Source organism: Nestor notabilis, unplaced genomic scaffold (assembly GCF_000696875.1).
Source record: "Nestor notabilis isolate BGI_N333 unplaced genomic scaffold, ASM69687v1 scaffold28718, whole genome shotgun sequence".
In the NCBI taxonomy this organism is placed as follows: domain Eukaryota; kingdom Metazoa; phylum Chordata; class Aves; order Psittaciformes; family Psittacidae; genus Nestor; species Nestor notabilis.
Window position 1 is genome coordinate 11,919 of NW_009941940.1, and position 15,561 is coordinate 27,479.

The window sequence follows — 15,561 nt, forward strand, 5'->3', positions numbered from 1 at the left end:
TTAGCAGGTGTTGGTTAGGATAAGATGAGTGTTTGCTGGTGAGTCAAATAAAGAAACAGGCAGCATTGAAAACAGTTGTTTTCAGATGTTTATATTTCTAAATGAATCAGTATTGGAGATGAGCTGAAAATTGTGCAAATCGATGCAAATAAAACAGCATGAACTGTTTACAGCAATACTTGTGTATCAGTTTATACCCCAGTCTGCACCAACACAAATTAGGTCAGAGATAATAAATTCAGAAAAAAAGGTTGGTAAAAATGAGACTCATCAGCAAAGGCTTCTATAATCCAGGAGGTGATTAACTTTGCATAGAGACTTCCGAGGAAATAACTAAAAAGACCTTATTCTTCCCCGCCTCCCAATAAATTCCCATTAAAAACGAAAATTTGTAAACAGAACCTAAAATTGCAAACAAAAGGTAAATTCATAACTTAATCCTGTAGAATTCACTTAAATCACACTTCTGTAAGACCTGTTACTAGTCTGCTAGTAGCAACATACATGAACAGTGGTCTGAAACAGGTTATTGTGAGTGTGTTTTATCTAGTCAGTCTATCTGATAACACTTCCTGAATAGAATCAATATTATTTTCTTTGTTAGTTGGAAGAAGTTTTCATATAGCAACAGGGGAGATATAAACAGCTAATGAAATAGGAAAATCTCATTGTAAAGCCAAAGAATTGAATAGGAAAGATTACCTGAGGGGTAAAGAGGAAGAAAAAAGGAAGCAATTTAGCTTAATTCCTTTTTAAAAACAACAGATTTCATGCTGGTGGCATCCCAATATTTTACTGAATGTGAAATCTGTTTCTAGCTCTTTTTGAGGTTATGTTTAATTCATATAGGGAATTTCCACTTAAGAAACACAGGAGTCTGGTCTTTTGGTTTTGTGGTGGCTGATTCCCAGAGATGTTTATGTTCAGCATATATCAGAGATCTAGACCTCAAGCTTTGTGATGTGGAGATGTAATGAAATCAGATTCTGATTAAAAAAACCCCAACTATTAGCTTTTCTAAGATGTTCCTCATTAGAAAGCTTCTCATATAGAGATGTCCAACTTTGTACTGAGTATTTGTATCACACATTGATTTTTTGAGAACAAGGAGATTTCCATTTCCTGCTGTGAGGGGATGAGGTCATGTATTACCTTGATACTGAGAGCTTCTCTGGGCAGCATTTTAAATGGAACACATTCGCAGGCTGGGTATATAATTAAGAAAATAATCTCTTAGGCTATGATACAGCTGTGACTGTGATAAGAAGCAGCTGTTTGTTCAAGAAAGTAAGCATGTCCCTTTCCATCCCAAAGCTGCCCATGAATACAGCACAGCAGACTAGGGGCCTATACCTTCCCTAAAATAGGCAGGTGGATAGGGGCAAGGCATGTCCATTACCTTGTCCCTCTTATCTGCTGGAAAGATTTGGTAGGTGCAAGCAGAAATGGAAATATGTTCAGAAATTTACTACACACCTTCTCCTGAGCCGGGAGCAGAGAGCACAGCTGGATGCAGAGCCCCTTGGCTGGTGCCCCCATCCTCAAGAGGAGAACAACCACTGCGCCAAAGCTGCTTGCCATTCCTCACAAAATCCAGGTCAGGCTGATGCAGGCTGGACAGCAGTAATCACTTGTTATTCACAAAAAAATGAGCTAAATCGCTGGGTTTTCTGCAAGCAGCAGCATACTTGCGTGCTGAAACAATATCATGCAAGTTCAGCTAACTTGTCTCATCTGCAGCAATTTATTTGTATATGTGTGTGTAGGGAGAGAGAGAAACCAGAAGAACCGAGTATTAGAAGAATTTTTGGGTTTAGACCTACTGAGATATTGAGGGCACCCTTCCATCAGGTTAGGTTATTAGGACGATCACTGGTATGAAATCCATGGTGGTACATCTCCTAGAAAGAGGTGGAAAACTGCTACTATATTATTTCAGTTACAGCGAGACAAATTATGTTGCTTAGTTTCAGACTGACATGTAATGCAGTCTAGGGGAAATTGCTTTCACACCTCACCTAAAGCCACCAGCCAAATGTGTGAAAAATCCTGTTGTCAGAGCATCTGGCAACAAGGAATGTGGTACTGATAACCAAACTAGAGCTTATTTAAAATTATAAATAACAGTAGGAAGTCTGGAAAACATTCTTGCACAATTCAGTTACGGTGCTTTGTTACATCTATCATAATTCTCTGCAGACCTAATTATATGGACAGGTCTTCTTTAAATCCCACTCAAAACCACTTAATCCTTTATACACAACACAAATGGCTGGATGAGATACCAGAGTCTGTTTTCCAAATGGGCTGTATTAGTCTTGAAGAGAGTTTGTGGCTCAGTTCAGGCACTGGGGATGCTGGAAAATGATGTGTGAAATGGTCACACCAGTCACAATCTTGCCCTTACAGTGTGCTGTCATTGCTCTGAAAAATTACTGTCTGTGAGCAAGTCCTTTTTCCACTCATTGTGTCCAAGACACCAGTAAAGCCACGCTGTGTCCCTAGACTTTTGTCTGATGTGTGCTAGGAACTGAGATGATCCTAAGCTGGCTACTGAGCAGTCACTTGCAGACCAGTTTCCATCTGAAGGCATGAGCTGTAGTGACCTTATTACAGCCACCATAAGGAAGAAAGAAAGAAAAAAAGGAAGAAAGAAAGAAAGAAAGAAAAAGTTAAACCTGCCAAACATAGAATCTGGGTATTTAAAAACTGTTTCTAGTCAAGAGATGCAATTTCTATTAAAATAGAGGATTCAGTTTCAGCTGAGTGCAGAATCACATGTGAATCTACAAATACTGTCTCTGGGGTTTCTTAATTCAATGGCACTTGACTTTCAAAGTGATTTTATAAAAAGACATTAATTCCAAACTCCCTTTGCTGTTTTCATGATTCAGTTTTTCCTCATTTTTATGCATTTGCCCTCTAATAGGCTGAAGAGATTTGTGCAACCTTGTTATCAACTTTAATGGAAATTGGCTGGGGCATGCAAATTGCCTAGGCAGAGCCTTGGAATCAACCTCAAAGTAGTGAGGTTAAGCCCTATAATAGAAGTGTCAAAGCCCCTAAGGGTTTTCAAGACTCAATCTGTGAGTGGCATTAGAGTCATTTATGGTAGTGGACATACTTCTGCTTACCCTGAATTTATTTACATCAGAAGCACTTCCTGCAAATTTCAATCACTTAAAAATAATCTCTATTTTTGACAGAATATTACAGCACAATCAAATCAGGCCTGGGGCTTTTATTTCATTGTTTACGAGAAGACTTTCACAGGAAGTCGTATTTATCTCATATTTACAAAGAAACATTTAGTTCAATATTAAGTTCTGGCTCCTTAGGCATTTATTGCTGAGAGTGCTGAAATTCTGTTTCCTGATCTGTAACTGTGGTTTGTGTTAGCTTTTAAATTGCTGCCAGAGGTGGTACACTGAGGAAAAGTCTTCCTTCTCCCCCTAAAATTGACTATTAGGTACTATCCAGGGTATTGAGTCACAGATGAAAGACATGATATAAAAATAGAGAAAGCTAGTAGAACTCTCACTGGTGGAAAAGAGCTACATGTAAATCATGATGATAGTGCTATAAACCAGCACCAAATCATATATGGCTTTACAGCTAGAAAGAAATAATTAAAATTACAGGTAAGAAGGTAGCAAGTTGTCCTGTTGTACTGAGTCAGTTCTTCACATAAGCAAACACCCTTACTTGCAGAAGGAAGCGTATGAAAGCAGGGATGGTGCATTATCTTGAAGTGATAGTTTAATTTAATGGGATGGATCTTTCATACATGGAGAAAGAGTCTGGAATGTTTGTATAGGCAATATCTGACTGCAGAGGACCATGGACCTCTAAAACCCTAAATCCCACCTTTAAAACTAAAGCCCCAGACAATGGTCAAATTAATCTTTTCTACTTCCTGAGGCCATCCTCCTGCCATTATAGACAATCGTACAATACTTGAGCTTATTCACAGGACCTGTGTGGGTTTTTTTCTCTGCAAAGTTATGCCAGGCCTTTTAAAGATCCATATGTTTAAAACAGCTTTGGTTCCTCTCCTCCATTATCTTACTCGAAAGACTGCGTCCGAATGTTATTGCTTTAGATAGTTTCTAGTTTAAGCTTATTCTTTACCTCTACTTAATTTGTCATTTAATATAAACAATTGTTTCCTCTTAGCTAACCAAAATTTCCATTCTCACAAGTAGATGAGTACTACAGTTTTGACAGCATCGAAAGTCAGGAGAATGCTGAAATCTGAAAGTTTAAGTGCAAGATAGAACACATGGAATTTATCATCCAAATACAGGTTGGCAGTATAGATTTTAAGATACGTTAAGTCTGAATATCACATTAAGTCCTATGCATTACATTAGATTTCTACAGGAACTCCAGACTGGTGCAGATTCATTGTCAGAGGAGGATGAACAACTATCGAGAGATGAACTGTTTTTTCAGGATATCATTACAACCTAAATTAAGTCTTCTACGCACTGAACATTTTCTTAAGACTAGAGTGATCTTTTTTCTGGGGGAAGTGTAAGATTAAAGGGTTGCATAATTACCCACTTAGGAAATAGGGACTGTCATAAATTGACAAAAGACAAAGCCAAGAATAATTACTGCTTATAAATTTCTCAGGACAACAAACAAGACAATTTCATTGATGCTTTTTTTGAGAAGCAAGATCTTTGTAGATCTTACCATTAAGGACTTGTGTTGATGTATAATCTTTAAATAGGGAATAAGGGCAGAAAACAGTCCCTAAATTAAAAAGTTGGAACCATCATTTAACCATAAAACTTCTACTTAGCAAAGTACTGAAGACTATCCTTAATCAGCAATCACTTTTACTGCCTGAATGTGTATTTCTGCTTGGGAATACGTAGTTGAATTGAAAAACTCAAAGCAGGATCTCTTTCAGGTTCAGTTTTTATACCAGCCTTTATTCAGTGCAATACTACTTAATCTACAGAAGTATGGCATAAAAGATGCAAAGCCACTAAGAGTCAGTCTCATTTGGGCACTGGGCAGGTACAGGAACTTTCTTACATTAGACATGAAAGGAATCACTGTATGCAATACTTTGAGTCTTATACCATAGCAACCAAAAGGACTTTGAAAGTTAGAGGAAGGAGTTAATAGTCAATGCTGTGAATCTGGCATTCATATTTCAAGAGAAATCTCAAGAGTACAAAAGTCTGAAGTGGAAAAGAATAGATGCTGGCCAACAGGCTTTTTGCAAAGGTAAATAATGAACAGTAGAAGGTCAAAGCATGAAGATAAGAACATACAGGATAGCCAACTAGAAGAATCTTTTTCAGATTTTAAGAGGCCCTTAAATATAGAACAGGCAGGGCAGTGATTCTTGAAGTGCAGCTGGCAATTGCACACAGTGCTTTCTATATCCTCTGCTTACCTAATTTAAAAATAGGGTCATATGGTAGAGCATTAGACATTTTTGAAGTGGAAACTTAGGTTGTAATATGTCTAGAGTTGTAAATCTGTGATAATTAAAAAAAGTATTATGACCTGGACAAACTAAATCCCAATATTTTAATTGCGACCACAGCTGACTGAACAGATCTCCAGTCACATCAGATGGTTTAATATACACTGGAAGAAAATGATATGGCAAATAGAGTGATCTCTGGTGCACCTAGGAGTTTCACAACAGTTGAAACTTCTGCTTCCAGGGCTTTATGGAGAATTTAGCATCTTTGGAACTGCAAGGCTGCTCTGGATCCTCATGCGCTGATAGGAAACCAGGCTCTTTGCGCAGAGACATTCCTTTTGATTTCATAGCAAACATACTGGATCCAAGATGTTATCCAGTTACTCTGAATGCCACTTCTCTGGCATTTTCTAGCAGACTCAGTTTTGTCATAAAGTTTCTGGCCACCATTACTTGCAGGGACAAAGCACATCTAACCACCTGTGATGGATATGGGCTCAGTTTGTGTCAGCTTAAAGTGCACTTCATGGCACTACCTGCCAGTAATTCCAAAATAAATGTGTTGTTCAATCCATGGGGAAATATTAATAGGGATTCAAAAGCTGTAACAGGCACAGTAGGAGAGGAAAAAAATTTGGCTTCCTGCTAGGAGCAAAATTCAGCTGTGTCATCTCCAGCATTCAGTGCTATTGATGGCAGTGGAAGCATATCTAAGGGGAGGAGAACGTAACCTTTTGCTACTCCGTTAATAGAACTCTGCGCACTGCTATTGTCTTCAGAGATTACTTTTACCCCAGTGTTAAAACTCATCAGGTATGTGCGCTCCTGTTGCCTCAGCATAACCTGCTACCTGGTTACTGAGGCCTAATAAAACCAGCAGCATGGTTCCAACTTTCACTAAATTGGCTGTCATCACCATGGCAGTTAGGTCACCTCCACACTGATATAATCCTTTGCCAGTCTACCCGTTTTAAATTGCACAGTGTTGCCTGCCTGTTAGGGAAGCCAGGAACAAAATACATTGCAGCTGTTTATATTGTGTTTAGCTATTGGCTATATTTATATGGTAATTCCAGCATAAAACATTGAATAATTACCATTCCACGCACATGCCAAATTTAATCATTGTCAGGATTCACAGTAATAGAATACTGCAGCAGCCTAGATTAGGAATAAGAAATTAAATGTAGTTTTTTCCTGCACAGGTTAGTTACTGACCACTTGGCCACTGCATCCTGCTCCAGATGGGTTAAATCAAAGAGGGGGGGGGGGGTGTGGAACCAAACAAAAAACCTCCAAACCCAATGCTGGGCCTTAATACATTTGAGATAACAGTAAAAGGTGTAGTAGAAACCTGGGCTACAAACAAAACTAATCATTCCTGCCTTCAGGTGTCAAGCTAGTGATAAACTACAGGAATCATCTGATTCATTTCACATGAACGTTTTTTAATCTGGAATATTTTGTACTACAGCAGTTTATTTCTCTGCATTATGCAACTATTTCAACTTCCACAAATATTCTGGTTTTATGTTGCACTGTCTGATTGTCTCTTCATCCATCTCTAACCTGTGCCTCTTGCTTACTACTGCTTTGGCTCATCAACTACTAGTGGTCTTGAAAGTCTTGATTTTGATATATGAAACAGCATAAAGGGTGCAGTTGCTGCACCATGCTCTATCAGCGTTTAACAGCATTTAACATATTTCAGTGAAAAAAGGATTAATTTGATAATTTCACTGAATTCTTCAGAAAGCCCCAAAAGTGCTGACCCAGATTTGGAATAAAACTTAGCCATTAAGAGTATTTTAACAAGGATTATCTTATTATTAGACAATTTAGGAGAGTGGAAGTAGGCCTCAAATTTCTCAGTTTAAATCCAATCCAGGACAACAATGACTTAAAATAATTTTCAATGGAAGCACTGTAATTGAGGGGGCTGAGCAGCCAGAGTTGTTGCTGAATGGTGTTCGCATTAGAGAAACCACACAGCTGATTGGTACTGCAATCCTTTGAAGAGCTCTCAGCAGTCACGGGTTGAACAAACACAGTCTCATTTATGATGGTTCATCAATGCAAAAAAACCCCCCAAAAAAGTTAGAGTAGTTGTGCCATTACCCTTACCTTTGCAGAAGCTCTTCTGTTGCTAGATGACTGAGATGACTCTTGAAGGCTGAATGACTGATAGTTGCCAACAGCAACAGATTCACAAGCAAGAAAAAGGGTAAACAATGTCCTGAAGAGACACTGTTATCCAGCAGACCTTGTACTGGCTCTACCACAGACTCGCTGTGTCTCCATAAGCAACTCGTCACTCAGCTCTTGTTGCCTCGAGACTGGACATTGTCTGCACACTGCTGTAGGTGTTGGTGGACTAGAAGTCTGATCACTGTTCAACATGTGGATACCACCGGAATAACAATGACATAGTTTGGGTTCCTACAGCATAGCTTGGGTCCCTTTGTGTTACTGATACACCTCAACTTCTCAATGCTTTTGTTTTTCACAAAGCTGCTGATAATAAAACCTCCAAATTAGAATTAAACCAGTTATGGTTCAATGTGTAGAGCACAGTGAGCTTCTTAGTGAGCAGTGTATTCACATCAAGTGACAGCAGCAGAATTTTTGCTGATAATTACCTTTTCCTTACAGCATTCTTCACCAGTTTGTCTGAAACTATTGACATATCATGCATTCTCCCATTTCTCATTGTATTGCTTCAGTCTTCTTTTGAAGTTTTCTTTACGCTTACTGACCTAATAGGCTTTTTTTCTTTTTGTTTTTTTGTTTTGTTGCTTTTCATCACAGGTGGCTAATGTTTCTGGCTGATATACTCAGGGTGAAATGTGATCATTAAGTTAATATGCAGTTTAACTACATCAGTCTGCATTTAAATTGAAGCAAAAATATGCATAAGTAGCTTCAGGTTTACCTCTTCAGTCCCTCTCATTATATGTAATAGCTTGATAATTTTATTTCTATATAGTAACTATTTTCATGCCAATAGCTTTTTGTGGATACAGTAATAATGTTTTACGTGTTTCTTTGTCATTGAAAATTATCCTGGAGATTGCAGAGCAGATAAAATAGTTCCATCCTGTTACTGGCTGTGACTAATCTCAGTGTTGTCTCCACTTTTACATTTTGAATTTTTGTAAGCAGAAACAGAGCTTAATTACAATATATGCTAAAAAAAACCACCTAAAAAAATAGTTTACTGATGCATCCCTCCTTTAAATAAAATAAAACATTTTGCATTTCTTTCATGAAACGGTAAGAGACTTCTGTGTGAAGCTGTTCAGAATCATGTCTTAAAGCAATAAAGGTGTCATTCATTGCTGGAACAGAGCCAGAGCTTGACTGAAAGGCTTACTAATGTTAATATATTCTTTTCCAAGTGGTTTACCTCCCAGGAACTCAAACTATTTTATGAAAAATAATTAATTCTCCTTCAGCATAGCTTCTGTCAGGTAGGCCAAATGGTTATCCACAGTTATTAGAAGAGAAATTCAGACACAAACAGCTTGGTAATTTCTGAGGATCACAATGGTGAAGGTGTAAAGTGGGAATCCTGACCTGTGGCCTCTTCAGAGGCTTGTTTTTTCTGGCGTGTCCTCACACCTGTGCTCTATTATTTCAGGATTTCTGGGAAATACAGTGTTTCAGTTGTGCCTTTTTCCTCAAAACCTGCCTTAAAAATGCATATGCTTCAGAAGGGACCAAAGTAGGAGGCATACTGCAGCTGCGTTGTTTATGAGACCTGTGGACTCACCTACATAAAGGGAATTGGCAGCTGTCAAAGGAGCTCCCTTAGTCTTTACCTGTTAGGAAGGGAGGTTTAGAAAAGCTGGAGATGCGATGCAAAAATGATATAATTCCTCAGTAATGCACAGGTGAACATGTATAAAGTATGGATTGAATTCAGTTCTTTCTCCTCTAAGACCATGCCTCATGCTCTCGAATTGGCTTTTAATCTCTTCAAGCACCCCACTGTCTCCATACTCAGTTCTCTGTATCCTTGCCTTCAAATTTCTTCCCATTTTAACTGCCCAGTCTGTTTTTAACTCTGAAAGTTCCCCCTTACTCAAGCTTTGGCCAGTCCTCCCTCCAGTTTGAGATCTCCGTGAGAATCAGTCACCTCACAGTATGTTCATAGCACATGTACTGATAAACTATGCCACTTCTTATATCTCTGTTATTCTAGCTACATCTCTTAAGTTTGCAGACAAGTTGTGAACTTATCTCTTGTGGTTTCTATATTTATTTCCCTCCACTTCCAAACTTGTGATGCCTTGCTTATATTTTTGATTCTTTTCAAAACATTTCATAATTTTGGATATCTTTTAAAAATATTTTCTAGTTCAAGCACACGTTGAGTGGGATGTGAAGGAGAATCTGCGACTGTTCTGCAAGAGGTCAGACTAGACTACTGCTTGTCACAGAAATTCTTGTGTTGACTCTAAGCACATATTTAGGATGTAAGGCTTGTTCATGATTCCCCTCCTGAATTACTGAAATCACAGTATGATGGCTGATCTCATCCAAGGATAACACGGGCATTTACAGCTAGAGTTGCAGACTGGAAATAAAATAGTTATTTTTCCTCCTCCCCCCCCGTTTTCTGAGCTCAAGTACTAATTTTAGAATACGTATGTATGTGTAATGCCTTATTTTTCAAATTACCACCGTTATTGGCTTTAATTCATGGTAGCATCAGAATTACTTCCTTCCTGCTTAATATTTTTGGAAAATAAATCTGCGCCAAAGCCAGTCATGCTGCAAGCAGTTAAAATAACTCCAGAACCTCAACAAGCAACAAGAAGCAAAACTATACTTACAGAATCTTTGTTCTAGTTTCTTTTAACTGGTGCCTGATAAACTTCTAGTGGATATTGAACTACAATTCTGCCATCTGTTACTGGTAGCACAGCACATTAGGTACTCTGCTACTAAGTTCAAGACTTTGCTATGGTTCCTCATTCCCACACACCCAGGTAAGGGTGTGAGGGGAAAGGCGGGTGTGTGTGTTGGACACAGTCCCTAAAGCATTTTCAGTCATGTTTAACTTTACTCAAACAGATCCAGGATTTCAAAGGCTTTTAGGTTCTATTTCAATGTCTAAGTTAGTGACTGGAATTTCAAAAGACCTGTGAAGTTAGCCATTGATGACAGCTAGAACAACACTTTTTAGGACATCCAGGCTATACCTCAACTAAATATACCCCAACAAACACAATGATTTAAAATAGGAAAATCCATCTCCTATAGGCAGCAGTTGTGTGTTCAGACACACAAGATAAGCCTTATTTTACCAACCAGTTTTGCAATTTGAGTTTTTAAAACAGCTACTGAGAAACGGTTGCTCTGTCATGAGAGAGATTTCAAAATCTGTCTCGCTTTTTTCCTCAAAACTGTTACCTTGAAAAAAAACCTAGTGATTTTTAATATTTATTTGCTCACTTTCTTAATTACAAAGTAAAGCCAAAACTTGCAGACAATGCTAGCAGGATAATTTTTTTTTTTTTTTTGCATATATTTTATATATATTTATAGAATTTCTTTATTTTGCTTCCATTTTGGGAGAACAGGTGTTTGTCAGCTAAGCTCATGCAGAGGCTGTGTTTGTTGAGATTTCGTAGTTTCATTCCTACTCCAAGTTTCTGTCAGAAATTCTTAGCTGTTTGTGCTTAGTATGTCATGAGAGACTTTAAGAATTTGTCTCTGCTTAATTACCTGAACAACTTTTTTTTCTGATGTTTTTTCTCTCCTGTTTTCTGCATAATCATACTGAGTATATTTTGACCTCTCTATTTTCCTTTTTTAAACCAGTACAGCTGAAAGAGGCCGCTTTCAGGAATATGTCTCCATTTGGGTACCAAAACATGCAGGCACTCTATTTTTTTGTCTCTAAATCCTTGTTCAAAATGAAGGCCAAGTATAGGGAACCCTTGGAATAAGGTTTTCCAGAGGCCTAGTTGCTCCTTGCCAAATCCAGCTTCTATAAATTGGTTCCTTCTCCCTTCAATGAACACAGTTCATAGCTCTGTTTCTCTCTGGGTTAGAAGAGGTAATACATCAGTTACAGAGAAATAATCATAGAAGGACCCTGGCCTTACCAATTGCCAAGTAATTTCTACAAAGTGCTCTTTGTCTTCTCAACTGATTTCAGTGCCCTAGTGAGAAACATTTAGCCTCTCAAAGGATTAGGTCCTATGTCACTTCTCATCACATCCTTGTCTCTTCTCTAATGTGTTTAGCTGTAAGTCAGGCTGAGATGATGGAATGGCATTAAAGATGGGAAACCCTCATCAGTTTACATTGCATGCACTTGCACCAAGATAGGACTCTGAAGAGTTGCAAGTAATTGCTTTGAGTGGGTTTTGTAGCCATCTATGGCTGTTCTTTCAAAGTTTGTAGTGATAGCAGTTAAGAAACAGTAGCTATAGTTACGTATTGAGGTGGGATTCCTTAGAGGTACATAGATTCTTACAAGATGAATGGTCATCACTGGTTTACAGGTTATTTCACTTCAAAATGGTTAAATGGAAAGTAATAAGCAAGACAGTAGAGAAACCACTCAACATAGCATTCAGCTAGAATATTTTTTACTACTTGCATTAATTACCCCATAGTCAGATAGCTCTCTGATTAAATTTAGACTCCTAAAAGAACCTATTAAGACAGTTTGACTAGTTTAACTCAGTTTCTCTGCTTTCACACACAGGTCAACTTGACATCATTTCAATGGCTGAAACAACAATGATGCCTGAGGAAATTGAGCTTGAGATGGCAAAGATACAGAGACTTCGGGAAGTCTTAGTCAGAAGAGAATCAGAACTCAGGTTTATGTAAGTATCAATACTTCTGGGAAAACACTATGCAAAATTAATCAAAATAGGGAAGAATACTATTTAGAAGACTTTTATCTGCTTGACATTTTAAAAGGAAGAAAGATAAAGAACATTCTGGTTAGGTGAATGCTTGCAAAATGCCATTGGGAAATTATTTTTGTAGCTGCAAAGGAAATTACCTTTTTTATTTGGCACCTTTTTTATTCAGTGTGATTTGCAGAAGACATAAAAGGGATCTATTACTTAAAAAAGGAAACTTTAGCAAAGCACATGTCTACAGAGCATATTTTTATACCTGACTTCAATCCTTATGGGAAGGATGTTTGTCTGAAGAAAATATCAACAGGTAGGAGATTTGGGAGCTTCCACAGTCTGGCCTAATTCAGGCTTTATTCCTCACTTTATTAGTGGTCTTAGGTAGTTCATGGCACAAGAGACTAATAGCTGGACTAATGGCATCCACGATTTGACATTTATTAAATGGAAGCCATTAAGTTATGAACACAACACATTTTGATGCATCAAATTAAGTAGCAGTACTCCAAGACAGATTTTCAAAACTGGCAAAAGGACCAGACATAGGAGCCTCATTGAAGGTTCATGAATATTAATCTAGTTCTGATGATGAAGTCAATAGGGTTTATATTCCTAAATCACTGGATTTAGAAGACCAGAACTATTAATAAGGAGTATATTATTTTGAAGCCCCATCTGTCTGTGAGTACCTGTGGTCAGAAACTAATGCCTTTGCAGACAGGCTAAGAACCTCAGCAGATCTAAAACCTGCTGAAAAAAAGAAGTAATCTGAAAAAAAACTTGTTCTCTTCTCTCTTTAAAATAGAATAGGACTGGTACTTTAACGCTTGCACCTGGAGGTTAATTTCAGTGCCCTGACTTGCACTGCTAGAGGTTGAAAATCTCACCCTCAAACAAGCACAGATATCTGTCTGTTATCCAAGAAGACTTCTAGCCCAGAATCACAGCTTAGATACCTTTGGAAATAAGGACTGGTAACAGTGATACTGACTTTTAATAATGCTGCAGTTGTACAAATAAAGTAAATAAGAAAGGTTTTGTCACATCTGCCCTGGTAGTCAAATACTACTTGGTTATTGGCTTGTACATAGATTTAATCTGGCAGAAGCCTCATCATTGAACCCTGCACTTTTCTTGACATTTTCTGCATCAAGCAAAAGACTGAAACTGTCCCAGTGAATGAGAGCCATGGTGGACATCTGCTTGTCATCATTTTGCATGTTCTTCACTTGTTCTGTTTGTTCTTGTATCCAGTCTGTTCTTTTCATTTTCCCCATGCTCACACTCACGACACTCCTTACTGTGTATTGCCTAGCAGGTGTTTGAGGGAGGAATTTAACACAGAGGAGCTTGCTTATTGAAAAGGGACTGACATTTGTACTGTGCGACAGTACTCTTCCTGCGTTAGATGTTGTCCAAATACACTCTGCCTAGAGCTACCTGGGAGCACTCCCCAGCCGTTCACTGTCTGGGTGAGGAAAGCTCTTCTGAGCATCGCAGTCTCCCCTAGGTTTGGCCCTTGTTATTAGCAAAGCAGACAAGTGACAGACAGCAACTGCCAGAGACGGCCCTACTTGTTTGTCTTTTTTAAGTCATGAAAAGCCAAGCTTGCTGCTGCCACTATCTTCAGCAAGAGGAGCTGAGATTTGTGCCACTGCCATAGGCCCTCTCATTCCTTCAGTGCATAGGGCCAAATGACTACTTTCCTAGGGATATCCACACAGATTTCTAGTCTGAATTCTCCCTTTTCTGTGGCAGAATATCCTGACACTGCTCATGAATCCTTGAGGAAGTTTGTTAACATCACTGACTGAAATGGTGGTATGGCATCTGTCTCTGCACTGGGACTCTACTTGCAAACCAAGACTGCACTGATCATGAGTTTTCAAGCTCCCCATCTTTCTAAGCCCATTTACAACAGGCAGGTTCTTCATACTGACTCATCAAGTGTGAAAGAAAAAGCAGCCTCTTTCACCAAACAATGGCTTCCAGAATTAGAACATGCTTCCATTAATAGCTTTTAGGAGTCCAATAGATTGTCTGGTTTTACATTTTATTCCTGACAAGTGAGAAGCATGTTGCTAGCGATGCCCAAGTAATAGAGCAGCACCTGTTCTTTACTGCCTTTCATTCAGGGTGGTTTATGCTGACAGAGGGGCTCAATTGCATTTGTCTTCAATGACAAATGTCTTTTAATGAGCTCTTGCTGAGATTAACAGCACAACTCATGGTTATGTCAGTGGTCCAAGTTTTGTGTCTGTTTAAGCAAATTAAATAAACTAATTCACAGACATATTGTAAAAGACTTTATACGTGGCCATATTTTCTTCAGTTGTTTCCTGAAGTAATGCGTTGCCAGTGTCTCAAGGCTGGAAGTCTCTGTGTAGGTCATGAATTCTAGTAATTGTTTTCTTCTGACAGGACTAGATTCCCCTATGAATGACCTATACAACCAACAGCATGAAACTGAGCCACCTCAGGCAGAGGCTTAAGGCAGACTCGACTTTGAACATGTAGCTGCTAACTAGCAGTACTCCTGCGCTCAGACCACTGAGTTCAAGACCAGCTTTAATGACAGACAGATCTCGTTAGTTCTTGTACCTGCTTTAGCTTGTCATTCAACTGTAACAAAAGGATAAAATATACATATAATAGTGGAGAAAATATGTATGTTTCTGTTCTCTTTTTCCCCCTCATGCTGTTAGCAACAGAGTAGAAATTCTCAAGTTAAATTTGGCTTCTTTTCATTCTTTAGTTCTTATAAACATGATGAAATAATACCATATCATTACACATCCAGCCATAGCTTACATCTCTAGCTACGATTTTTAAAAGTAATGGTTCATTTTTCTCACTGTCTCTCTGTGTGACTTTTTTATTTATACACATGTAGCCAGATCCTGAAGCTAGGATCTGGCTACACTGTACATTGTAGCTGTGCTTAAAAAAAAAAACTCAAACCCTAAAACTAAAAATAAAGGAAGTAAGCTGTAGGGCTTGTTCTCGAGTGTATCACCAGCCCTCATGGTGGCCAGGGCTCCCTCCTGTTAGAGGCATACAGTCTGTCAGCTTTACTTACACAAACCAGCAACTACCACAACTCTTCACAGCACAGACACCGTATTTTAACAGTGTTCACACTTAAGAATAAGAACAAGAAAAAAACCCACACTGCAAGCTAGACCTGTTGCTGATAGAAATCAAAGCAAACTCTTTCACTGT

At 38.5% G+C, this 15,561-nt stretch overlaps 1 protein-coding gene across 1 annotated transcript in view; it reads left to right on the forward strand.

The window, feature by feature from the left end:
- Positions 1–12,183: 12,183 nt before the first annotated feature.
- LOC104410869 (chromosome unknown open reading frame, human C16orf45) overlaps positions 12,184–15,561 on the forward strand; it is a 23,160-nt gene continuing 19,782 nt past the window's right edge. Inside the window, exon 1 of the mRNA XM_010021144.1 lies at positions 12,184–12,300. Coding sequence (XP_010019446.1) covers positions 12,197–12,300 — 104 coding nt within the window. The 5' untranslated portion in view covers positions 12,184–12,196. The remainder of the gene's footprint in view (positions 12,301–15,561) is intronic.